At 40.8% G+C, this 27833-nt stretch overlaps 1 protein-coding gene across 15 annotated transcripts in view; it reads right to left on the bottom strand.

Annotated features, from left to right (window-relative positions):
• Positions 1-27833, bottom strand: part of LOC140493856 (uncharacterized) — a 236137-nt gene that overhangs the window by 22041 nt on the left and 186263 nt on the right. For all 15 annotated transcript variants that reach the window (XM_072592839.1, XM_072592842.1, XM_072592848.1 and 12 more), the window contains 3 exons: positions 13971-24203; positions 12975-13141; positions 12003-12162 (listed from right to left, as the gene is read on the bottom strand). In XM_072592839.1, the coding sequence (XP_072448940.1) occupies positions 12003-12162; positions 12975-13141; positions 13971-24203 (10560 nt within the window). The remainder of the gene's footprint in view (positions 1-12002; positions 12163-12974; positions 13142-13970; positions 24204-27833) is intronic.

Below are 27833 nucleotides of genomic sequence, written 5' to 3' on the forward strand. Positions count from 1 at the left end.
CAGGGGGAGGCAGTGCAGTTGTAGCAACGTTATACTCTGTCCCTGCTCGCAAACCATTTATATAGATTGTAATTAGTTTAGGTCCAAGAACTTAAGCCACTAGTTACAGTTCCACATCCAGAGAAGGACCCATTTATCCTGACCATCTGCTTTCTGTCAGTAGCCAATCCTCGATCCAAGCGAATGCTCTACCCTTAATTCCTGGGATCTAGATTTAGATTTTGGCATGCATGCTCTAGTATAGGAATACAGGAGTAAAGTGTACAAAGTTGCCGTTCTCCAGTTCCATCTTAGTATACAAAAGATAGCATTAAAAACAGAAACAGAACTAAAAGAAACAGCTAAAAGTAAAGGAAACATCCAGATCACTCCTCTGCGTTCATCGAGAAGTCTTCAATGCAAGAAAAACAAAGCCACAAAATCCATCCCTTAGTCTGCGAGGACTCAGATGCCCAGAGTCCCATCATGGCTGGAACACCACCACCTCCACCATCAGATACCCAGGCCCAGCCATGGCCTGGAACAATATGGCCATTCTTCAACACCACTGTGCCTCCACCAAAATCATCGCCACCAAGAGTCGACTGAAGTTGCCGGTTCCAGAACTAGAATTGGGCTCAACATTGGGCTCACCACGCTGAAGTGGCCAGTGCCTGGTTCTGGCATACATTGCTGCCACTGCCACCTTCTGGGACTGCCATTAAGCAAAGGAGCCTGCCACTGTCAAACCCCAGGAAGCAATCACTCCCACTGCTGCCAACACTCTGGGATGGGAACATTCAACTCATCTTCCAAAATTTCTTTTGTTAAATCTCTTACGTACCACTGGTCTTATGCCATGTATCTGTCAGATGAGAACAGGTACACCCGCATGCCAAGTACTAAGAAACCAATCTCTTCCATCAGTGGATATTTATTTATTTATTGAATTTCCTTAACTGACACATTAGGGTTATAGCTTTTCTTCCCTATTTTTCTGGCACAAAGCACGGCTTCTAACCTCTGGATTAATCTTATAAATTGCACCTTGTCAAATGCCTTCTGGAAGTCTAGATATACCATATCCAATTCCCAGATCCCCATTATTCACCTTGCTGGTTGCATCTTCAAAGAGCTCCAGCAAATCTGGAGCACAACTTGCCCTTCATGAAACTATGCTGACACTGGTGAATTGAGTTTGCTTTTCAAAGTGTTTAGTTATCTCCTCCTTTATGAATGACTCCAGCAACTTCTCCACTATGGAGGTCAAACTAACAGTTCTACAGTTTCCCACTTTTTGCCTATCTCCTTTTTTTTGAAGGTGACAAAGAAGGCTTGCCTTCATCAGCTTGGGCATTGAATACAGAAGTTGACAAGTTATGTTACAGCTGTTAAAACTTCAGTTAGGCTATATTTGGAATAGTGTGCAGTTCTGGTCCCACACTACCAAAAAGACATGGATGCTTTGGAGAAAGTGGTCTGGAGGGTTTTAGTTATGAGGAGAGGTTGGATAAACTTGGAGCGTTTTCACTGGAAAGACAGAGGCTGCGGGGTGACCTGATAGAGGTTTACAAAATTATGAGGGCATAGATAGAGTAAATAGACAAAGGCTTTTTCCCCAGGGTGGGAAGGTCAACTACAAAAGAGCACAGGTTGAAGGTGAGCAGGGGCAAATTTAGGGGAGAGGTGCGGGCAAATTTTTTCACACAGAGGGAGTGGTTGCCTGGAATGCACTGCCAATGGGGTTGGTGGAAGCAGACACATTGGCAATGTTTAAGGCGAAAAGCGAACAAAGGGATAGGAACCCATTCGAGCAATACATAGCGGGCCTAAATAAGGAGTAGGAATCATGCAGCCTTGGTGGGCTAAAGGGCCTATTCCTGTGTTGTATTGTATGTTGTAATGAAAAGGATGTTACATTAGCATGTTTCCAATACAGTGGTACCTTTCCAGAATCCAGGGAATCTTGGAATATTGTAACTAATGCATCCACTATCTCTGCTGTCACCTTTTTAATACCCTAGGGTGCAAGCCATCGGGTCCCAGGAACTTATTTGCTTTTAATGCAAATCCCATCAGTTTACTTAATATCTCCTCCTTACTTATAGTAATTTCACCAAGTTCCTCTGTAGTAACTGCAGTTTTTGATAGGAAATTATCTTCCATTATGAAAACAGAGACAAAATATTGGTTTACTGCCTCTGCCATCCCCATTGTTACCTCACCATTTTCATCCTCTAAAGCATCAACATTTATTTTCACTATTCTCTTTCTTATTACACGCTTGCAGAAGCTTTTGGTATCAGTGTTTATGTTTTCTGCTAGTTTCCTTTCGTAGTTCACCTTAGCTCTTTTGAGTTTGTTTTTAGTAATCCTTTGCTGACATTTAAAGTTCTTCCAATCCTCCAGAACGCTACTACATTTTGCAGTAAGATGTGCCCGAGTTTTTACCTTTGTGGTATCCTTGATTTCTTTGTTAAGCCATGGATGATTTTTCAATTTTTTACAATTCCTCTTCCTCTCAGGAATATACTTTAATTGAGAGGTATTTAGTACCTACCCAAGCATTTGCCACTGTTGTTCAACTGTCCTGACCTTAACATTTTTGCGCAGTCCATTTGGGCCAACTCCTTCTTCAAGCCTGCATAATTACTTTTGCCCAACACTAAAACTCTTGTATGGGACTCTATATTCACTCTTTCAATCTGACTTTGAAACTTGACCAATGATCTAAGGCACACTGGCCTGTAACTTCCCTGAATATCCCTGTTGCCCTTCTTAAACAAAGGAACAAGATTGGCTATTCTCCAGTTCACTGGGTCCTCTTCTATGACTAAAAAGGATACAAAGATTTCATGCAAGGTCGCAGCAATTTTCTCACCTGCCTCCTTCAGTATTCTGGGATCTTATCAGGTCTTGGGACTGGTCTACCTTACTGCTTTTCAAAACACCCAACACTTCCTCCTTTTTTCTACTGACATGATCTCAAATATCAACATAATCCTCCTGACATTCATCCATCACGTCCTTCTCCTTTGTGAATACCAATGCAAAGCACTGGATAAGGACCTCATCCACTTCCTCTGGGTCCATGCATAAATTCCCTCCTTTGTCCTTAAGTGAGCCTACCCTTTCCTGAGCTATACTCTTGCTCCTTATACACTGATATACTGTTATGGAGGTGTAGAAGTGTCCTGTACCTTTAAGACAGTTAAAAGCTAGCAGAACTACCTCACAGTAACAAGTCTTCTGAAAAAGGTACAATATAACATTTGGTCGAACAGCTGCCTGGAGATGACAAAACAAATTCAAATTCAGCCAGTTCAAATTATACCCCAAAATACCAACCTCCAATCAAGTTTGAATTTAGTATATTGACAATATTAAAAATCAATGAAACGATCCGATGCTTTGGGGTATAAGACTGGGGAAAAATTGAACAGCTGGAGAACTGTCAAGCCAACAACAAATGTAGACTGCCCCCAGAATAGGTCTCTTAAAGGTCCATTTATCCATCAACGACCTATGAAAGAGAAATCTGAAGAAAAAGAAAATCTACAGAGGAAGATACAAGGGAAGATTTGACAGTTGCCTGGTTTTGAAATTTGAATTTCGTAAATCTTAACCAGGGGTTTTATCGGACTAGTATTATAGAAAGGAAAGAAAAGATAGGAGTTGTAAATAGTTATTAGTTAATTATTCTCAGTTAAACTTTAAGAAATAAAGCTGTTACTTTTTATTTTAACTCGTTCTTGGCCTCTCCAATTTTCACAAATTACTTCACTGGATAAATCTTTTCTGTGCTGCTGGTTTAAATTAACAGAGGGGGTTTAGCCCGTGTCGAAACAATACGTATAAAATGCCTTGGGAATTTCCTTAATCTGGTTTACCAAAGGCATTTCATGGTACTTTTTTGCCCACCTAATTGTTCATTTGAGTTCTTTCCCACTGCCCTTGTATTCTTCAAGACCTCTATCTGTCTTCAGTTTCCTAAACCTGACAAATGCCTTTTTCTTTTAAAATAAGCTTTTAATTTCCCTAGTCATCCAAGGTTCCTAAATCTTGCTATTCTTGTCCTTCATTTTCACAGGAACATGCTGGTCCTGAACTCTAATCAACCATGTTTCAAAACATTCCTACATGCCAGATGTGGATTTACCCTCTCACAGCAACCCCAATCTACCTCAGAGGAGAACAGAGGAAGCAGGATTAGTAAGTTTGTGGATGACACCAAAATTGGTGGCACAGAACCAGCACAGGACAGTACAGGCCCTTCAACCCTCGATGTTGTGCCGGCCTTTTATACTACTCTTAAGATTAGACGAACTGACATATCCTTCATCGTACTAACTTCCACATGCCTATCAAAGAGTCGCTTAAATGGCCCTAATGTATCTGAATCTACTACCACTGCCGACAGTGCATTCCACGCACCCACCACTCTCTGTGTAATGAACCTGCCTCCGACATCTCCCCTACACTTCCCTCCAATTACCTTAAAATTATGACTACTCATGATAGACTTTGCCACAGTGGGGAAAAAAGTCTCTTGCTACCCACTCTATCTATGCCTCTCAAATCTTGTACACCTCTAACAAGTCACCTCTCATCCTTCTTCACTCCAATGAGAAAGCCCTAGCTCCCTCAACCTTTCTTCAGAAGACATGCCCTCCAGTCCAGGCAGAATCCTGGTAAATCTCCTCTGTACCATCTCTAAAGCTTCCACATCTTTCCTTTAATGAGGCAACAAGAACGGAACACAATATTCCAAGTGTGGTCTAGCCAGGGCTCCAAAGAGCTGTAGCATAACCTTGTTGCTCTTAAATTCAATCCCCCTGCAAATGAAAGCCAACAAACCTAACATCTTAACAACCCTATCAACTTGGGTGGCAACTTTGAGGGATCTATGGATGTGGACCCCAAGATCCCTCTGTTCCTTCACACTGCCAAGAATCCTGCCTTTAACCCTGTATTCTGCATTCAAATTTGAACTTCCAAAGTGAATCACATCACACTTTTTCAGGTTGAACTCCATCTGCCACTTATCAGCCCAGTTCTGCATCCTGTCAATGTCCGGCTCGATGTACAAGAGCTCTCCACACTATCCACAACTTCACCAATCTTCGTGCCATCAGCAAATTTACTAAACCACCCTCCCACTTCCTTATCCAAGTCATTTATAAAAATCACAAACAGCAGAGGTCCCAGAAGACATCACTGCAGAAAACTACTGGTCAATGAGCTCCAGGCTGAATTCTTTTGTCAACTACCACCCCTGTCTTCTTTGGGCCAGCCAATTCTGTAGGAGAAAGTGAGGACTGCAGATGCTGGAGATCAGAGTCGAGAGTGTGGTGCTGGAAAAGCAAAGCAGGACAGGCAATATCTGAGGAGCAGAAGAATCGATGTTTCAGACAAGAGTCCTTCATCAGTAATGAGGCGTGATGAGGCGGGGGGGGGGGAGCTAAGGGATAAATGGGAAGGGACTGAGGCTGGGGGGGCGGGGAAGGCAGCTGAGTGTGCGATAGGGAGGTGGAGGTGGGGGTAATGGTGATAGATCGGAGAGGAGGGTGGAGTGGATCGGTGGGAAAGAAGATGGACAGGTAGAACAATTCATGACGGCAGTGTTGAGTTGGGAGTTTAGATCTGGGATAATGTGGGGGGAGAGGAAATGAGGAAGCTGGTGAAGTCCACATTGATGCCGTGTGGTTGGAAGGTCCCAAGCAGGCAGATGAGGCATTCTTCCTCCAGGCATTGGGTGGTTGGGGTGTGGTGAAGGAGGAGGCCCAGGACCTGCATGTGGGAGGGGGAAGTTGAAGTGTTCGGCCACGGGGTGGTGGGTTGATTGGTGCAGGTGTCCCAGAGACCCTCTGAAGCATTCTGCATTGTTCTGGCAATGTTAGTCAAGGACAGTTTTATGGTTGCAGAAAGGGTGTTGAGGACTCGTCTACTGAGGTTGTATGGACTGAGGTTAGAAACAGGAAAGAAGGGGTCACCCTGTTGGGAATTTTCTATTGGCCTCCGAATAATTCCAAAGATATAGAGGAAAGGATAGCAAAGATGATTCTGGTGGGAGTGAGAGTGACAGGGTAGTTGTTATGGAGGACTTTAACTTTCCAAATATTGACAGGGATTAGTACAGTTCAAGCACTTTAGATGGATCAGTGTTTGTCCAATGTGTGCAGGATGGTTTCCTGACCAGTATGCAGACAAGCCAACAAGGGGTGAGGCCACATTAGATTTGGTACTGGCTAATGAACCAGGCCAGGTGTCAGATTTGGAGGTAGGTGAGCACTTCAGTGATAGTGACCACAATTTGATTATGTTTACTTTAGCAATGGAAAGGGATAGATATATAACACAGGGCAATAGTTATGGCTGTGGGAAAGACAATTACGATGTGGTTAGGCAAGACTTAGGATGCATAGGATGGGGAGGAAACTGCAGGGGATGGGCACAATTGAAATGTGGAGCTTATTCAAGGAACAGCTACTGCGGGTCCTTGATATGCATGTACATTTCAGGCAGGGAGGAAGTGGTCAAGAGCAGGAGCCGTGGTTTACGAAGAAAGTTGAATCTCCTGTCAAGAGGAAGAGGCGGCTTATGTTAGGATGCGGTGTGAAGGCTATGTTAAGGTGCTTGAGAGTGACAAGTTAGCCAGGAAAGACCTAAAGAAAGAGTAAAGAACCAGGAGGAGACATGAGAAGTTGTTGGCAGATAGGATCAAGGAAAACCCTAAAGCTTTCTATAGGTATATCAGGAATAAAAAAACAACGAGAGTAAGATTAGAGCTAATCAAGGATAGTAGTGGGAAGTTGTGCTTGGAGTCGGAGAAGATAGGGGAAGTGCTAAGTTAATACTTGTCGCCAGTATTCACACTAGAAAAAGACAATGTTGCCGAGCAGAATACGGAGATACAGGCTACGAGACTAGCTAGGATTTAGGTTCGCAAAGAGGAAGTATTAACAATTTTGGAGAGAGTGTTAAAAATAGCTAAGTCCTCTGGTCCAGAAGGGATTAGCCTAGGATTGTCTAGAAAACTAGGGTGGAGACTGCAGAGCCTTTGACTTTGGTCTTTACATCAACATTGCCTACAGGAATAGTGCCAGAAAACTGGAGGATAGCAAATGTTGTTCCCTTGTTCAAGGAGGGGAGTAGAGACAATCCTGGAAATTACAGACCTGTGAGCCTTAGTTCAGTTGTGGGTAAAGTGTTGGAAAGGTTATAAGAGATAGGATTTATGAACATCTAGAAAAGACTAATTTCATTAGGCATAGTCAACGTGGTTTTGTGAAAGGTAGGTCATGCCTCACAAACCTTGTTAAGTTCTTTGAGAAGATGACCAAACAGGTGGATGAGGGTAAAGCAGTTGATGTGGTGTAGGTGGATTTCAGTAAGGTGTTTGATAAGGCTCCCCACGGTAGGCTATTACAGAAAATACGGAGGCATGGGATTGAGGGTTTGGATCAGAAATTGGTAAGCTGAAAGAATACCAGAAGGTGGAGGTTGTCGGGAAATGTTCATCCTAGAGTTCAGTTACCAGTGGTGTACCGCAAGGATCTATTTTGGGTCCACTTGTGTTTTGTCATTTTCATATTCCTTTTGAACCATCTAAACCCTGGAACATCAACAACCATTCCTACCGCTGTGATATCCAAATGGCAATTATGGCCACAACGTCTTAGTTCCAAGTACTGATGCATGCTCTAAGTTCGTTGCCCTCAGTCCTGATACTTCTTGCGTTAAAACAGACACACAATAGATGGTACAACCTCGACCATTGGGGAGAAGGTACAGAAGCCTGAACACACGCACCAGCCGGTTTCGCAACAGTTTCTACCCAATATGCTGTTAGAATATTGAATGGACTCTCAAACTCTTAACATTCGCCTGTCTCTGTGATTTGTCTGTATTGCTCGTAAGACAAAACTTTTCACTGTGCCTTGGTACACATGACAATAAATTCAATTCAATTCTTCAACCCATCACATTGACTGCACTTTTGCCCGTTCAAGTGCCTACTCCGCCTTACAGACTCTCTACACGCTGTATCTGGCTGTTCACTACCTACTCCATCTGATTTGTAGCTCAGGTTCCCACCGCCCTGCCAATCCAGTTTAAAACGCTCCTGAAGAGCTCTTGCAAACCTCCCATCCTGGATTGGTGCTCCTGCAGTTCAGGTGCAACCCATCCTTCTTGTACAGGTCCCACCTTCCCCAGAATTTACCCCAACGATCCACATACCTGAAGCCCTCCCTCCTGCACCAGCCCTGTAGCCATGTATCGTGGTCACTGAAGAAGATTACAAAGAAATCTTGATCAATTAAGTCAATGGACTGAAGAGAGGTAGATGGAGATTAATTTAGATAAATGTGAGGTATCGCATTTAGGTAAAATAAAGAATGGGAGTACTTATACAATCAATGGTCGGGCTCTAGGTCATGTTGTAGAACAGAGACACCTAGGGATTCAGATACATAATACTTTGAAATTTGCATCACAGGTAGTCAGGGTGGTTAAGAATTGATAAGGAGGTGTTCAGCATAGTTGCCTTCATTGCTTAGACCTTCTGAGCACTGGAGTTGGGATGTCGTGTTGACGGTGCTGGTGAGGCCTCTTCTGGAGCACAGTCAGTTCTGCTATAATGTAGTAGTTCCGTTCTCGTGCAATCCCGTTTTAGAAGAAAATTGTTTAATAGCAGCACCATTTAAACTGATGGGGCCGGAATCGCGTTATAACTAATACACGTTTAAAACTCAGTGCTTTAGAAACCGTCCCCCCACTTAGTCAATCATGTTATAGCAAATTTGTGTTAACGAAACGTGCATTATAGCAGAATGACCTGTACGACGTACAGTTCTGGTCACCTTGTTATAGGAAGAATAATATTAAATTGGAGAAGGCGGGGAAAGATTTATCAGGACATTGCTGGGAATGGAAGAAGTGAGTTATAAAGATAGGCTGGGACTTTCGCCACTGAAGCATAGGAGGTTGAGGGGTGATCTTACAAAAAGGTGTATAAAATCACAGGGGGGCTTAGATAAGGTGCATAGCAAGGGTCTTTTCCCTGGGGGAGGAGTGTTCATACTAGGGGGCATATTTTTAAGGTGAGAGGAGAAAGGACATGAGAGCAACCTTTTAACAAAATGAGTGGTTTACATGTGGAATGAACTGCCAGAGGAAGTGGAGGATACAGGTACGGTTAAAACATTTCGAGTATATTTGGATAAATATGTGAAGCGGAAGGGTTTGGAGGAATACGGGCCAAATGCAGGCAAGTGGGCAGGCAGCTTTGTTTGGGAACATGGTCGGCGTAGACTATTGGGACTGAAAGCTCTGTTTCCATGCTGTCTGACTATGACTCTGACTCCTCAGCCACTTCTCCCTCTGTTCATGCCTGAAACTGCTGTACCCTGGAATGTACCCTGCTGAGCTGCTCGTCCCACCCTTCCCGTTACCATGACTCAGTAATTGCAACACTACCATCTTGCCACATGCTGATCAACACAAGTTCATTTGCCCTGCCAGTCAGGCTTCTTGCAATTCAGCAATTCAGCATTCCAGTTCATCCACGTGCCTCATCACATTCACGACTTCTCCTGGACTGTCCTGGAGTTCTTCCAATACCTGATTGAACCTTGCTCCCAGCTTAACATCTACAAATAAGACCATAAGACAGAGGAGTGTGGGCAAGGCCATTCAGCCCACCGAATCCACTCCGCCATTCAATCATGGCTGATGGGCATTTCAACTCCACATACCCGCACTCTCCCCGTATCCTTAATTCCTTGCGAGATTAAGAATTTATCAATCTCTGCCTTTAGGACATTTAACGTCCCGGCCTCCACTGCGCTCTGTGGCAATGAATTCCACAGGCCCACCACTGTCTAGATGAAGGAATGTCTCCTTACCTCCATCCTAAATTGACCCCCTCTAATTCTAAGGCTGTGCACAAGGGTCCTAGCCTGACAGAAACAAATCCCCAGCATCCACCCTTTCTAAGCCATGAATTATCTTGTAAGTTTCTATTAGATCTCCCCTCAACCTTCTAAACTCTAATGAATACAATCCCAGGATCATCAGCCGTTGGTCATATGACAGGCCTACCATTCCAGGGATCATCTGTGTCCTGTCGAGCTGCCGAGTTGGTTTAAAGCCTCCCAACAGGATGAGCAATCCTCCCAGCAAGAGTATTGGACCTATTCCATTTTAGGTGCAACATGTCCAGCTTGTACAAGTCTCACTCACCCAAGAAACTGTCCAAATGATGCAAAGATCATAAGCCCTCCTAAATTATCCCTTTGGTCATGAATTCATCTAACCTGTCTTCCAACTCCTATAGCTGTACTCACTAGCACATGGCAAAGGAAGTAATCTGGAGGTTACAAATTTAGTAGTCCTCCTCTTCAATCTATTATCAAACCCTATAAGTTTCTGCTGCAGGACTTGATTTCATATTTTACCCATGTCATTAGTACCATGACTGGTGACTATTTATATGCTGCCTTTTCAGAATGCCCTGCAGCTAACAAGACATCCCTGACCCTGGGAGCCAGGGAAGCAATATACCATTCGAGAGTTTCATTTTCGGCCATAGAACCATCTGTCATTTTGTGTCTGATTTAGTTAAATATCCAAAATAATTCTTAGACTGATTTGCTTTCCCATATAATCTGGTCTCAATCAAGTTATGGAAGCAATAATGGCTGGTACTTTAGACCAAAAAAGCCTTCATGATATACAGACGGTAACATTTTCAGCAAATCGCTTAAGGATTGAAAAAGAATCACTTCCCACAAAGTCTTCCTCAAAAAAACACTGGTGGAGATTCGAGAGTGATTGTCACACATGAGCAATTCCTTTCAATTCTGTAGGCCAAAATAGTGAAAGCTATGGACATCTCAATTATGGCTGAGGTGCATAAACCTAACTGAGTACCCTCAGAGATTGAATACGTGGTCAAATAAATATCCTCCCAAACACAGAGTGTTACCCCGCTACCCCACGATGATAGCTGGTGTTCGACATATATCTGCTAAAAATATAGTTTAAGAAATGTGATACATTTAGATTTAGATTATTTACATGAAAATAGGCCCTTCGGCCCAACAAGTCCACACTGACCCGCCGAAACACAACCCACCCAGACCCATTCTCTGACATTTACTCCTTCACCTAACACTATGGTGTAATTTAGCATGGCCAATTCACCTAACCTCCACATTTTTGGACTGTGGGAGGAAACCCACACAGACACAGGGAGCATGTGCAAACTCCACACAGTCAGTCGCCTGAGGCAGGAATTGAACCCAGGTCTCTGGCGCTGTGAGGCAGCAGTGCTAACCACTGTGCCACCGTGAAGGGTAATGTAAAGAGAATAAGATTTAAAAGTTGTCATAGTCCCAGAGACCATAGGGCTGCTCTCTCATTACAGACGGAGGACTGGTGGTGGCTTAACTTGAGTATCACAATGCCTCAGGTGAGAGGAGAGGTGGAGAAGAAGGAACTGTCATGGTTACCTCAGCTGGTTCAGGAATTGAACTCAGGTTGTTAGTGTTACTCTTCATCACAAAACAGCTGCCCAGCAAACTAAGCTAATAGACTTTCATCGTAAAGAGAATAGGAATGGTGATTCACAGTTGTCTCTCTGCTGGTAAGGGAAGCAGTCCTTAAGTTGAGTATCATTGACATGTTTTTACAGGTATGTGAATAGGATAGGTTTAGACGGATATGAGTCAAGGTTAGAGTGGTGGTGGAAAGGCACAGCAGGTCAGACAGCATCCGAGGAGCAGGAAAATCGACGTTTCGGGTAAAAGCCCTTCATCAGGAATGGGTCAGCCCTTAGATAGATATGGGTCAAAAGCGGGCAAATGCAGGACTAAACTCGATCAGCGTGGATGAGTTGGACCGAAGTGTCTGTTCCTATGCTGCATGACTCTATGACGGAAACCTCCATCGGGAAAGCCATCCATCCTTAAAGTGAGTCAAATAACCAAACAAATGCAAAAGAGTATTTAAAATCTTACCTTCATCTGCTGCACAGTATTTATATTTGCTAGGTCACTAGTCCACACTTCCTGGTTCAACGTGCTCAATTCAGTAAATTGTCTATCATGGTCAGCCACTTTTAAGAGGTATTGTTCTTTTGTAGCTGTAGACTCTGAAAGCAGTAAGGTCTTCTCTGATCTAAAAAGGTACAATAGTGATGTATCATTTTAATCAAGCAATTGATTCCATGCAAATCTACAAAGGATACAGCCATTATTCAACCAGCACTGTCTTTAGAAAAACATTAACACTCAAATACAAACTGTAAAAAGAGACACAAACCAATTAGACTGTTTAGTCCCAAAATTAAACTAAAGACTAAAATCACCTCTCCATAACACAAAATGAAATTTGGTGTCCTGAAGAAGGGTCACTGGACTTGAAACACTTTGGCTATTTCTCTCTCCACAGATGCTACGAGACCTGCTATATTTCTCCAGCAATTTGTTTTTGTTTCACCTCTCCATAAGTTGATTTGTGGTAATAACTAACAATAGATTACAAAAATTAATCTAAAAATTAACCAGACCTGCACAGTGAATTTACCCTTGCCCACATAAAATTGCTGAACATCAAATTATGGGCTCCAGGCTGACATTCGGGTGCAGTGCAAAGGGACAGCAATTTTGTTGGTGGTTTGTTCTCTGAATAAGCTAACAGTCCATCCACTTCTTAAGTGGATGAAAAAGATCTTATGGTATTAAGCAAAGACGAATTGCAGAAACTCTGGTCAATATTTTGCATACAACAAACAACTTTCAAAAAAGCCTCTTACTCATTTGCTACTGGTGGGGCCTCTCTGCATGCAAGTGGACTGCTGCAGTAGCATGCATAAACTACACATTTACAGTAATTCATTGGTTGCAAGGTACTTTGGGATGTTCTGTGGCATTATATAACTGCAACTTTCTTACTCAAACTGAAATTTAAAACAAATAATAAAAATAAACCTTAGCTCAGCCATCTCATTCTGGAAGGAAGAAATATCTTGTTCAGTCTGTTCTTGCAACTTTGCTTGAAGTAGTTTTTCCAGTTCTTCAATTTTATTTCTAAGCCATTTTATCTCAGAGTTGCTGTTACATAAATTCTGGTCTTTAAGGCAAACCGCCACTTTTAACTGCAAAACAAGTAAAAAATATTCTTCAATTTTTTATGTAAGCATGAATGTAAAACATGTTACAGCATGCATACTTATCCCATCCATTGTCTTTACACATTTGGGGGGGTGGCAAAGTGGTTAGCACTGCTGCCTCACAGCGCCAGGGACCCGGGTTCGATTCCAATCTCGGGTGATTGGCTGTGTGGAGTTCACACATTCTCCCAGTGTCTGCTCCGGTTTCCTCCCACAATCCAAAGATGTTCAAGTTAGGTGAATTGGCCATACTAAATTGTCCATAATGTTCAGGGACGTGTAGGTTAGGTGCATTAGTCAAGGGTAAATATAGGATAATAGGGTAATGGAATGGGTCTGGGTCGGTTACTCTTCGGAGGGTCGGTGTAGGGCTTGTTGGGCTGAAGGGCCTATTTCCACACTGTAGGGTTTCAATGATTCAATGATGAAAATTTGCTCACTACACAGCAAGTCCTGACTCAAAGCTATTTCATATTTTCACTGAAGCACCTTGCATTGGTTCTCTGATAAACCCATTTGTTGCGAGGCAGCCCCAATACTCTGTATCACTACATGGCTCCAATTCAAAAAGCATTTCACTTTACAAAAATGTAATGGCCAATTCTAAGATAGGGCTTGAAGTCGCACAAAACAGTGAACTCAATCATGTTCTATCTTATGTTCATTTGGATGCTTGATTTGGAGTTGCTGGATATCCTCTAAGTGCTTGTTGTCTCTTTCACTGTCGAGCTATCACTGCTTTTTCAAAAGTTTCCATCTGAGAAATCAGCTCCTTATTCTCATGTATGGTATCCTAATGTTTTTGGTCACTCACCAAATCATTTGATGATCCAACCAGTTTTTCTTGAGTTCTTTCCTGTACAATTTCAACTGCTTTTTCAGTGACTTTGAACCCAGTCTCTGACTTTGTCAGACTGTCAACGTCAATGCATTTGTTTTCAAGTTCCTCTAAAATGGTTGTTTTAACATCGAAATCCTTTTTTAGTTCATCATATTCTAGAGTTATACCTTTAAGTTTCTGTTGAAGTTCCAGAATTAACTTTCTCTCATTTGTTTCTGATTTGTCTTGTGTGTGTAAAGGGGCAATCTTAAGTTCGATCATTTGTGCCATAATTTGCTTGTTTTCCACTTGTAAGGAATTTATGCTTTCATTGCATTTTTCAAGAGATTTCTGTGCTTCTTTCCATTGTTTCTCAATATTGCTTTTTTCAATCTCAAGATTCTTAATTTGCTGGAGTTGCTTTTGAAGTAGCTCCTTCAACTGATTATCTTTCAAGGACAATACCTGGTTAAGTTCCTCCCTGTACTGAATCAATTGTGCTCTAAGCATTGCATTTTCAGAATTAAGGTCATCCATTTGGTTGAGCAAATTTCTGATCTCTTGCTTAAGTTCATTGTTTTCAGTTGCACTCTCCTGAATAAAACCATCCTTCTGACTTAGCATATCAAGGTGGCGTTGTTCAAGTTGTGTATATTCTGATAAGATACGGTCTCTATCATCTTGAAGAGAGGCCATGGATTTTGTAAATGCATCTATTTTGGCAATTGCTTTGTCTTTGTCTTCTCTGCTTTTATCGACCTGCTTCTGCAATTCTTTGACTTCACTGGCTGCTTTACAGTTATCATGCTGGAAAACCTTCAACTTATTCTCATAGACCTCCATTTGTGTTTTATATTGTTGCTGTAATTCTGCTATATACTCTGAAATTTCACCTTCTTTTGATGAAATGAGTTTTGAAATCTCCATGTCCTTATTGCTTAGCATTAGCTTCAGCTGCTGGGCAATAGCATTTTGCTTCTCCAGGTCAGCACTTAATTTTTCATTTTCAGACAGAAGCTGGCGACTTTCGGATTGTTTCTCTGCCAGATTTTTTTCCAGCATTTGCTCAGTTATTTTCAATTTGGTCACAGAATGGCTCATATCAGAAAGCTGTGTGCTTAAGTCATTATTCTCTTGCAACAATTTGCTCAAGGCTACTTCTTTCTCTTTTAACAATCTCTCCATCTCTTCAAGTTTTTCAGAATGTGTGCAAATAAGTTCTTTCATATTAACCAATTCATTCTGATGTTTCACCTCTGCATCTTTGCTGCTCACAGTAAGTTCATTTATTGTCTGCTCTAACTTTAAAGATCTGTATTGGAGCTCTTGAACATCAAAAGATTTTTGCTTGATTTCATCATTAAGTTTCTGTAACATTTCTTCCTTTGCTCGCACTTGATGTTCTTTATTTTGGATGGCATCTTGGAATCGAGTTTCCCATTTTTTGCTTTCTTCAATAATTCTATCTCTGTCATCTTGAAGAGAGGACATACATTTTGCGAAAGCTGCCAAATTTGCCAAATTACAATTTAGCTCACCTTGAAGCTTTTTAATGAGTAGGTCACGGCCATTTTGTTCAGCCTGTACTTCCAAGAGTTCTGCAACCACCCTATCTTTATCACGCTCCAACAAATCTAGTTTGTCCTGGTAACTGACTATTTCTTTTTGATGAATTGTTTTATGCTGCTCCAAAGTCACAAGGAATTTCTTCTCTTTTTCAGTAATTTGGGCTTTTGCTTTCTCTTCTTTTTTTTGTAGCTCTTCCGTTAATTCTAAACACTGTGCCTGAATACCATCAGCTTCACTTTTGGCACTGCGGAGCAAACCTTTATAAGAAGAAAGCTCTTCTTGAGCAATTCTGATTTGCTCTTCAGATTTGGAGACTCTTGCAGTTGCGCACTCTAGTTTATTATGCAGTTCTTCACAAGCAGACTCAGATGCTTTGACTGATCGTTCCAAGTCCAAAATGAGCTCCTGGTATTTGATGCAGTCCTTCTGTAACTGATTTATTTCCTGTTGTTTCTCTTTTAACAGTTCTTGCAATTGTTTGGTTTCACCATTGGACCTGACTTTACCTCTCTGAGCAGACCGGAGCTTCTCCTCAAATTCTTTTACCCATTTTATTTCCTGGTCTTCCTTTGCTTTGACCAACTGGCATTTCTCTTGTTTGAAGCTGTCCAATTCACTGATAAGTGAATTATTTTGTACTTTAAGTGTCTTCAGTGTTTCTGTTAACTGATCAAGTTTTTCTGCGTTTTTAAGTAACTCTGCCTCCAGATACTCTTTTTCATTTTTGACCTTGTCAGACATTTCTTGAGCATTTTCAAGTTCTTCTTGCAGAAGGGATTTATCATCTTCTAAAATTTTTACTTTTTCATTTAAGTTCACAATCTCTTGCTGATATCCTTTCACTACTTGAAGTTCTATAATTACACCTTCTTTTTCATGGCTCTCCATCTTGTGATATAACTTCAGCTGTTTTAGTTTCTCAGACAATAGCTGCCTTGCTTGCTCCACACCTTGAATTGTTCTGTCCTCAGCCTCCAACGTTTGTTTGCCTGAAGATAATGACTCATTTATTTGGGATTTATCAATTTTGGAGTGTAACTCCGATGAATGAAATGTCTCTTTGGGCTGTAGCTCATCAAATATAGATGTAGATGTGTTAAGTTCTTTCAGTAAATGCTCATTTTCCTTCTGAGTTTTATAAAATTCTGACTTAAGCTCCTCATAGTTTTGCTTTAGCAAATTGTTTTCCTCTCTGAGTTGATTGTACTGAACAGACAATTCATTTGTGAGACTTTGATTTGTAGAAATAGCTTGCAACTCAGTGTTGATTCTTTCAATTTCCTCTTCAAGTTCCTGAACTCTCTGCTGTTTGGATTTTGCAAGCTTTCTCATTTTGTCCTTCATTTTATCATTGTGATCACTCACCTCCTCGAGTTGTTTCTCAATATGTTGATTCTTAGCCTCAACTTCACGGAATTTGTAAACAATCTCTTGCTTTTCCTTTCTGGTTGTTTCAACTATCTGTCTCATTTTATCCATTTCATTTCCAATGTTTTCATAGGACTGTAAAAGAGATTCATATTCATGCTTTAGTTCATCATGTTTTGCTTTCAACTCTGACAGCTCAGGTGCCTGAGAATATTTCAATGAATCCAGCTGGTGAGAAAGGTCTTGCTTCTCTTCTGTTACCATTTCTAGAGTAAGCTTTAGACTTTCATATGCAGCATTTATGTTCTGTTTTTCTGCAAATATTGCATCTACTTCAGAAAGAAGCATAGCCTTCTCTTCATGATGTGTTGAAATTGCTTGTTGTAAAAGCTCCAGTTGTTTCTTTACATCAACTAAGCTTATTTCAAGGGTAGAAATCTTGGAAATAAGAACTTCTTTTTCTGATGTTAAAGCATTAACATCATGCTTAAGAGCTTTATTTTCTTTCAGGGCTTCTTTCCGGGATATTAGCGCGGCTTGTAGCTTTCGTTGAGTCAGTTCTTTAGACCTGCACTCTTCAGAATTGTCTGCTGCCTTCTGTTGAACTTCAATGATCGAAGTCTTTCCTCTTTCTTTTTCTGTTTCATAAAATAATTGTTTTGTAACTTGCAATTTCAGTTCTTCCAGGAGCTTCTCTTTTGCAGACAATGTACACTCCAATGTCTCGATGGTGTTATCCCGTTTTTGTAAACTCTCATGCATCTTTGCTAGCTCTGACTGCACAGACAACAATTGAGTATGCAGCTTCTCTTTCTCGTGTACTTTTCGATACTGGGAAGCTTGCTGCAATGTTGATTTGACTTCTGCATTCTCCCCCTGAAAAAAATCAAGCTGTGCTTGAATCTGGTCTTTCTCTCCTTGTAAATCCAACAGCTGTGTTTTGAGACAAGCAATATCTTTAGCTGAATTTTCTAGAGTACGGGAATAATTTTCTTTATCTTTTAGTGCTCCCTCCAGGGCAACTTTGAGGCTTTCAGCTTCGGCTTGTATTGAATGACACTGATTTTGAAGCCAAATAATCTCTGTAGCCTTGAGCTCCTTTTCCTCTTGGTACTGACGTTCAAGACTGGTTAGAGAATGCTTTATCACTCTGGTTTCTTCTGATGTTTCAACAATCCTAACTTGTGCGCTCCCTAACTCTGACATTAGTTTGGTTTTCTCTTGTTGAAGTTGGTCGTTCTCAGTTTGAAGGCTTTTCAAATCAGTATCCTTAACTGCTAATGAGGAAACCATGCTTGTTAATTTCTTTTCAAGGATCTGAACTTCATCTTGCTGACTTAAGGCAGCAAGCATTTTGCTCTTCTGTTCAAGTTGAACTTTAAGCTGTTCTAATGCCTTTTCTTTGTCATTAAGCGTAACAGTGACAGATTGCAACTGCTCTTGCAGAGTCCCTGTCAGTTCTCTATTACACTCAAACTCTGTTAGCTTTGTTTGATGTGTTTGGTGGAGTACAGCTAGTTCTCCTTTCACATTTTCTAACTCTTTGGTTTGCACAAAATACATTTCTGAAATGTGACTGTATTCCTCCTTCTGTAGGGACAACTGCTCTTTATGGTGTTTATCCTTCTCATGAAGCTTCTTGATAGCTTCTTTTCGAGCCAAAAGAGCTGCCTGAAGTTTCTTTTGTAACTGCTCCTTTTCTTGTTTGAGCACATTTACCTGTTCAATGATCTCCATGACACTATTATTACCATATCCAGGATCCTTGTTTCTACCAGGTGATTCAGTGTTCGAACACTCCGTTTGTTTTGGTAAAGAACTTTTAATTTTCTCAAGATCTGAAATAAGTTGACAGCGCTCATCTTCAAATGCTTTCGCTTTGTCTTTTAAAACAGCCTGGAGTTGTGCAATTGAGGAATCTTTCTTTTGAAGAGTTTGAAGCAATTCCACAGACCGGGCTTCTTGTTCCATTTCACATTTATTGAACTTTTCTTCCAATTGTTCTAGATCAGTATCTTTTTTGGAAAGGGTCTCACTCAGAATATTTATATCACTGTCCTTTTCCACCAACTGTTGTTTTAGGACTTCAAGATGTGATTCAAGCTGTTTAATTTGTTTCTGACTAATTGTGACTTCTGAGGTCAACTCTTGTGTCTGACTTTCAAGCATTCTGTAATTATGCTGCATTTCTGTGATGTGCTGATCCTTCTCTTTGCCAATGGCTCCTTGCTGCAACTCTTGAACTTTCTTCATCAAATCCCTTCTAGTTATTAGTGCAGCTTGAAATTTCTTTTTGAGTAGGTCCCGTTCCTTTGCAAGTATTTCTGTTTGTGAAAGTAACTGTTCATTTTCAGCAGCAATGCCTTGGTATTGGGTTTCTTTTGCATTCAGAAGAATTTCTTGCTCTTCTAGTTGTTTCTTATATTTGGCTAGTTCATCTGTAAGCCTGTCTATCTTTTCATTAGAAACATGAAGCTGAACCTTAAGCTCTTCTATTTGACCAGCCAAAGGTTTTGCCTCTTCTGCTGCTGTAACCATTTCCTTTGATATGGATTCCGTAAGCTGCGCAGTTGAAGCTTTCTTTTCACTCAGCTGCTGGCTGAGAGAAATTTCCAACTCTTGGTGTTGGTTCACTTGCATAGTCAATAAGTGTGCTGCTCGTCCCTTCTTTTGCAAGGAATCAAAATGCTGAGGCCCTTCCTTGACAGCATCCTCCAACTGTTGGGACTTTTTGTTAAGTTCTTCCTCCAAAACACTGATCTGCTCTTGTGCTGAATTACTTTGTTGGATATTTTCATCTAAAAGAGGCTGCTTTTCTCTGAGTACACCTTGTGATTGTACCTTTTGAAGATCAGCTACTTGTTGTAAAGCTTCTAGTTCCAAATGATGATTTAATTCAGTTTGTTTGAGCTCATTACAGAATGAGAGCTTTTCTTCTTCAAAGGATTTTATTTTATCGCCCATGCTTTCTGTAATTTCTGAACCTCGCTTTTCACTTGCTGAAATACTATTTTGCAAATTTTCAACTTTTTCTTTCTCAGATAGAGTTTGCTTTAACTCAGTAACAGCAGATTTGGTGCTTAAAACCAAAGCTGACAATTCATCCAGTTTGGATTGTTTCTCAACAACTTGTTGACTAAAGTTTGATGCCAACACTTCTTGTTCTTTCAGACGGCTTGAACTGGTTTTTAAAACAGACGACTGCTCACAAAGTTGCGCTTGCAAATTATCTAGTGCCTTTTGTAAGCTATCTATTTTAACATCTTTCAACTCTAGTTGATTTGCTAAATTGCTCAATTTCTCCGTTAGCAGATTATTTTTCTCAGTTTCCCTACCAAATTCTAATGACTTCCTTTCCGACTCGGTCAGCTTTTCCTCTAAATTTTGAACTTCCAGTTTCAGTTTTGCTATTTGTTCTGATTTAACACTGACCTGGTTTTGAAGAGATCCAGTTTCATCTTTCAAGAGCTGCGAAATATCAAGTTTTCCCCTGATATCACACATTGTTGCAAGCTTTTCTTCAAGCACCTGCAATTCATTTGCTTTCTGCTGATATGAGACACTCGTTTGTTCCTTTTCCATCTTCATCACTTTAATCTGGTGAACTAATTGTGAATTTTCTTTTTTAAGTTGATCACTCTGCTGATAAAGATGTTCAATCAATGCTGCTTTCTCTTGGTAGTCTTCAGCAGATTTTTCAATCGAAGCCTTCAGCTTTGAGTCAAGTTTCTCAATGTGATGTGTCTGATCCAAATATTTCTTCTGAAGGATTAGTTCGTTCTGTTTTAAATCCTGATTAATCATGTCAAGTCGTTCTGCAGCTTCTTTATATTGGATTTTTTGTGCTTCTAGAGTTACAATTTGACTCTCTATGTTCCTCTGATTGATAGCAAACAGATCATCTTTTTGCTGTATAACATTCCTGTAGTCAGTTAGTGATACCTGACTCTTCTGCAGTTCCTCTTTTAATGACTTAACTTCAATCATCAAAGCATTCACATTACTTTCTATGACTTGAATATTGACATCCTTTGTACAAAGTGCTGCCTGAAGTTCTGTTATTTCTTGCTCCTTCACACGAAGCATTTCACCAAATTCCTCAAACTGTTCAGACTGCGCAGCATACCTTTCCTGCAGGTGACTAAAAGCAGTTTCTTTTTCATGCAGTAATTCCTCAAGTCGCTTTGACTCGGACAACAGGTTCTGCACTTCATTCTGGAGTTGAGAAACCTTCTCTCTACTCTCAGTGAATTCCAATTCCAGAAAATCACACTCATTTGCCCGGTCTTGCCATTTCCTGACAAGGTTTCTCTCCTCTAAAACTGAAGCTTCCTTTTGCACAAGAACTTCTTTCAGTTGGCTTATTTCTGAATTCTGTTGGTTTATTTGATTATTACATTGTGAAAGTAAATGTTCAAGATTATTAAACTTTTCGTTAAGTGCTGAATATTCAGTTTCCTTTGTTTGTATCTTTAACATTAATGCTTCATTGCAAGTTGCAGTATTTTCCTTGATCTGCTGTACCATCATTTCCTTTTCCTGCACAGTAGTCCTCAGTTGTTCAACTTCAGTGCTGGCAGCTGCCAGTTGCTCTTGAAGTTGTGAAATTATATCCTCTGTTTCAGAAAGTACTGCTTTGACTTTGACACACTCATCAACTTTACAGGCCAGCAACTTGTCTCTTTCCTCAAGGCTGCATTTTAATTCGTATATTTTAGAAGTCATGGCCTGGATTTGGTTTTGAAGTTTCAAAATGGTTTCCATATTTTCCATAGATTGCAATTTTAATGCCTCATGCTCAGCAGTTATTTTCTCAAGCTCTCCACCTAAGTCAGCTTTCTGTTGAAGAGCAGTCTCTTTCTCTTGCAGCATCTGTTTAAACTGAGCAGCTTCAGATGTGATCATTTGCACTTGAGCTTGTAAATGTGAAATTATCTGCACATATTGACTCATCTGCCTGTCCTCCTGCAAGACTTTGCCTTGCTCCTGTTGCAGCAACATTGCCTGCCGATTTGATGAAATTTGTTTCCCTTCAAGATTCAATGCAAATTTCCCATTGCCAACATCCATGGTACTGACATTTTCATTCAGCGAGGTTACCATTCCCACCTTTTGTGACAGTAAGGCCTGGAGAGCTGCAACCTCATCTGTTTTACTGCATAGTGTAGAGTTCACATTTTCAAGGTTTTCTTTAAGTTTTTGATTTTCAATGACAAGAATTTTTGCCTGATCCTGTGCAAAGGCTGCCACAGATTCACAGTTATTTGCTTTAATCAGCAGTTGATTGTGCTCAGCAGTCCATTTACTTAAAGACAGTTGCAGCTCTTTACTTTCACTCTGAAGGCATTGTTTGTCAACAGTCAGTGCTTCCATTTGTTTTTGCAAGGATACAATTGTATCAGTTTTCAGGTCAAGCTGACCTTGCAGTACATGACATTCGCTGGACTTATTACTTAGGAGCGACTCTCTATTTTCTAATAGTTGTCTGAGTTTTTCCGTTTCTTCTGTCAATGCATGCACTTGACTCTCTAAGCTTTTAGCAGTAAGTTGTTGCTGGCTTAGTGTTTTCTGTAGGCCATCGCACTCAGATAGCTTTTGTTTTAAAGCTACATCCTTGACTTCAAGTTCAATATTGGAATCCTGAATTTGATCTTGTAGCCGCATCAACGTCTCTTGTCCTTCATGAAGCTGGTTTTGGAGAGAGATGCATTCCGTTATTTTATTGCTTAACAAATTCTCCCTTTCAGCGAGTAAAAGACGAAGTTCTCCAAGCTGAACTGTCAAGGACTGCAGTTGCCCTCGAACCTGCTCAGTGGTTTTCTGTTTTTCTAGAATTTGATTTTTCAGAAAGTCACACTCATCTATTTTTTCACGTAATTGCTCTTCGACTGTTCCTTCCTTCTGTTCCAACATTTTCAGAAGTTCTAGTTTTGGAACCAAAGATTCTTTATCTATTTGAAGTTGAGAAATTGTACTTATGTACTGTAAAATCTGCTCTTCTTTGGAAGCTATTCCTTTTTCTAACTGTTGAATAACATCATTTCTATTGAAAAGCTCATCTTCTTTCATGTTGACAATTTCCTTGAAATTTTCATTTTTAATGGTCAGTTCTTTTATCTGATGCTCCAAATTGAACTCAACTTCCAAATGATTAGCAATTCTTTCATTTGATTCAGACAGAAGTTTAGCTTGCTCTGAAAGACTTTGAACTTGCTCTTTTACTGTTGCCTGCAGCTGCCCATTTGTTTCATTAAGTTCTTGTGTTTGCTTTTTTAAGTCAGCAAGTAATCCGGTCATCTCATCTATCTGATTTTTCAAATCTTGCCTTTCAATTTCTTTAGCCTGTACTTCTTGGATTAGTTGAGAATTGGTTTCTTGAATAGCTTGAAGCTTCTTCTCCAAAGAGGCAACAAGATCCATCTTCTCCTGCAGTCGGATTTCAGCTTCTTTTTTATGTTCAGCAAATTTCTTAGACAACTTTGTCAACTCCTCCTTTTTTCCAACAGCGTCAGATATCAGATTGTTGCACTGATTCTTCAAAGTTTTCATCTCATTCTCCAAACATTGTTCTTTTTCCTCCTTCTCTCGGAGAGAACGGTCAAGTCTCCCTTTTGCCAAACTGCTTTCGATCAACTGAGCCTTGAGAGATTCAATTTCTTGTTGGTTTGCAGCAGTTGTTTCTTGAAGCTGTTGTGTGGCTATGATGATCTTATTTTCAAGTAAGGATATCTGAGCACTACAATCCACAAGATGAGCTTTAGCTGATTGTTTCTGCTTCTGTAATTCTGAATGTAGGCCTTGAATTATGTTATTATTTTCTCCAATCTGCTTCAATAAGGAAGCAATTTCTTTCCCCTTTGTTTCATCTTCACTCCTAGCATTGCTGAGTTCAGACTCAATCTGAGAAAGTTGATCTACAAGTGCAGAAATGCTGGCATTCGTGGTCTGGTCATCAACAGATTGAGTTTTCCTCAGTAGCATGATCTCCATTTCAACCTTTTCTAAGGCTGCTCGAAGTTCTCCTATCTCCTGTTCCTTACATTTATTTTGCTCTTTCAGTGTTATATTATGCTCTGAATATTCTGCCACAGTCTTAAAGAGGTCAGTCAATTCATGTGCCTTCTCTGCAATTGTCTCTTTAAGCAGGTCAATTTCTCTTTCACAGCTTTGTAGATCATCAATCAGGCGGGCTCGCTCCTCCAAGTGGCTTGAATTAAGCCGCTCTAGCTCATCATTTGCCTGTTCTAGATCCTGGTGTAGAACTTCCATCGCAACTTCCTGTTTCTGCACCTGAATGTCACAAAAGATGATGTGTAAGTGACAGAGCAAATACATACAAATTTTGTAGTTTATGCTTTTTACACTGATCTACAATAGAAAAACATGATTTACTTTTGCTTAATTTTGCTTAAGTTTGTGATGATTAAGTAACTCGATGACACATTTTCCAAACATTTAAAATGAAAGCAAAAGCAAATCAGTAAAAGATCTCACTGTAATCAAGAAATAATATTAGAAATATCACACCATAGCAGTAAAAGACATCGGAGCAGAAATTAGGCCATTTGATCTCCGAAATGGCCACAAATCGAAGTCCCAGGTACCTATCCATGCTGCAAGTTCACCTACCTTATTTCGGTTACTTCTGGTGCTGAAGTAGACACACTTTAAACCACCTTGCTGTCTGCCAACACATTCCTGTGACCGTGAAATCCTGTCCCTGTCCTCCCTACTCTCATCCTCCTGTGCACTGAAACTGCATCTCAGGTTCCCATTCCCCTGCTGAGTTCGAGTTTAAACGCACCTGAATAGCACCAGCAAATTTCCCACCCAGGATATTAGTACCCCTCTGGTTCAAGTGAAGACCGTCCTGTTTGTAGACATCCCACTTTCCCAGAATGAGCCCCAATTATCCATGTACCTGAAACCTTCCCCTCCTGCACATCCCTGCAGCCACGTGTTCAGCTGATATCTCTCCCTATTCCTTGCCTCGCTATCACGTGGCACGGGTAACAAACCAGAGATAACAACGCTGTTTGTTTCAGCTCTCAGCTTCCACTCTAGTCTCTGAAATCCTGCCTTACATCCCTATCCCTCTTTCTACCTGTAGTACCTACATGGACCACGACTTGGGGCTAGTCACCCTCTCCCTTCAGGACAAAGGAACGATCCCCAAAGACACAATCCAAGACATCATGGACCCTGGCACCTGGGAGGCAACACACCGCGAGTCTCATTCGTTCCCAAAAAACCTTCTATCTGACCCTCTAACTGTTGAGTCCCCAATGACTAACACTCCTCCTTTCCCTCTTTCCCTTCTGTGCAAGAGGGGCAGACTCTACACCCCATTGCATGCCCCTGTTAAGTCACTCCCCTCCTCAACAGTATCCAAAACGGTATACATGTTTTTCAGGGGAATGACCACAGGGGATCCCTCCACTGACTGACTGTTTTTTCCCCTTTCAAACAGTTATCCATTACCCAAGTTTCATTTAGATCCGGTTATCATACTTCTAAACTCCACTGAGTATAGACCCAGAGTCCTCAAATGCTCCTCATATGTTAAGCCTTTCACTCCTGGTAGCATTCTTGTGAACCTCCTCTGGACCCACTCCAAGGCCAGTATATCCTCTGAGGTATGGGGCCCAGAATTGCTCACATTGTAAATTTGGTCTGACCACAGCCTTATAAAGCCTCAGATGTACATGTTTTATATTCCTGTCCTCTCAAAATAAATGACAACATTGTATTTGCCTTCCTAACTACCGACGTGACCTGCAAGTTGATCTTAAGAGAAACCTGGCCTCAGACTCCCAAGCCCCTTTGCACTTAAGATTTCTGAATTTTCTCCCCATTTGGAAAATAGTCTGCCTCTATTCTTCCTACCAATGTGCATGACCTCTCACTTTTCCGCATTGTATTCCATCTGCCATTTCTTTGCCCACTCTCCTATCCTGTCTAAATTCTTTTGCAGCCTCCTTGCCTCCTCAATATGACCTGACCCTCCACCTATCTTTGCATCATCTGCAAACCTAGCCAGAATGTCCTCAGTTCCTTCATGTAGCTCATTAATATATATAAACTGAAAAGCTGCAGTCCTAACACTGAGGAAAGGCAATTTGTTAGGATTCACAGAGTCCTACAGCACGGAGGCAGGTCCATGCTCACCAAAGTGACCAACAATACTAACCCCATTTCCCTATACTTGGCCTATATCCTTCTAAATCTCTCCTATCCATGCATTTGTCCAAACGCCTTATAAATGTTGTTAATGTACCCACCTCAACCACTTCCACTGGCAGCTCATATACACACCACCCTCTCTATAAAACATATGCTCCTCAGGTTCCCTTTTATTCTATCCTGTCTAGTCCTCGATTCCCCAGCACTGGGAAAAAGACTGATTGCATTCACTCTATCCCTGCCTCTCATTATCTTATATACTTCTATAAGATTCCCCCTCAGTCTCCTACACTCTAAAGAAAGACGTCCGAGCTCATTCAACCTCTCCCTATAACTCAGACTGTTGTTCTGTCAAACTCTCATCTCAAAAGCGGTATTGCAACATTTTGTATTTTTGAATATCTCGGTGGGTCTCTGCCACCTTTTCACTTGGTAAATTGATCTAAACATTTATCACTCTTACATAATACTCTTTTCCTCACTGAACATATTCCTACTGAGGTTCAACATAGTGTGTTAAGAAAATAACTAGACCACAATGTCAAATCCTGATTTTGGCTTCTTTTTTACTTGTATACCCATAACCTAATGAAGGAATCTCATTTTGCACAAAGGAAGTTAAGATTTACAATTTGTTCAAATATATTTTAACTTTGCCAATTTGCCTGAATTCATTAAAACAAACAGAATTGCCTTAAAATCACATCACTGGTAACTTGCCAGGACACAGTGCATGCAGTTGTTGAGTAAGAAAGTCTAAATTTGCATTTTGTACAAATCTACTTTACTCTATAGTTGGCAAACTGAAATCCACAGTTTAAATTCTCTAGTAGTTAGCCTTAAGCAGGATTTTCTTCCAAGGATTCCATTAAACATCAGCTTAATTCAGGACCAGCTGAAACTGGACCTTCATTTACTAAGTCAGAAAGGTCTTTTGCGTTAAGACCATTTACAACTAGTTAACTTAGCGAGAGTTAAATAGTTCAGATAGTTAAGCAGAGGGAGGGAGACTTGCTGTGGTGTTTTCTCTTAGTATTTCCAGCCTCCAAGAACTGATTCTTACTTTGTGATAAGAGAATCTGCTGCTAAATTAGAGAATATTTGATGAATAGGAATTATTCTATTCCCAAGGTTCAAAATAATTTAGCAGCTGGTGGTAAGGTTAATAAAGTACACAAAAACAAAACTAAATATAAAGTTGAATACGAAAGTGGTGCAACTCCTTAGAGAGCACTAAGGATGGCAGGACAGTTGCAGCATGTGGGAGTCACTTGACACTAGTTTGGTTCAGTGCCTTTTGGTGATAAGACAGGCTTTGGGGAGTCAGGAGATGAGTGACTTGCTGCAGTATTCCCAGCCTCTAACCTGCTCTTGTAGTCACAGAATTACATACCTAGTCCAGTTCAATTTCCAGTCATTAGTGACCCCAAGGATATTGACAGTGGGTAAATCAGCAATGGTAATGTCAAGGAATATCAAGGGCAATACTTTCCAGAGATGGTTACTTGCCACTAATCAGTCCAAGTCTGGATGTTGCTCACTGTATAGCGACAAAGGCTACTTCAGCTTCTGAGGAGTCGCAAGTGGTGCTAAACATGGTTGAATCATCAGCAAACATTTCCACTTCTGATCATGGTGGGAAGCAGCTGATGATGGTTCAGCTGGGACATTAAGGAAATCTTGCAATACTGTTTTCGGACTTCAATGTTTGTTCTCCAAAATTGACAAATATTTTTC

Source organism: Chiloscyllium punctatum, chromosome 22 (genome assembly GCF_047496795.1).
Source record: "Chiloscyllium punctatum isolate Juve2018m chromosome 22, sChiPun1.3, whole genome shotgun sequence".
Taxonomy (NCBI): domain Eukaryota; kingdom Metazoa; phylum Chordata; class Chondrichthyes; order Orectolobiformes; family Hemiscylliidae; genus Chiloscyllium; species Chiloscyllium punctatum.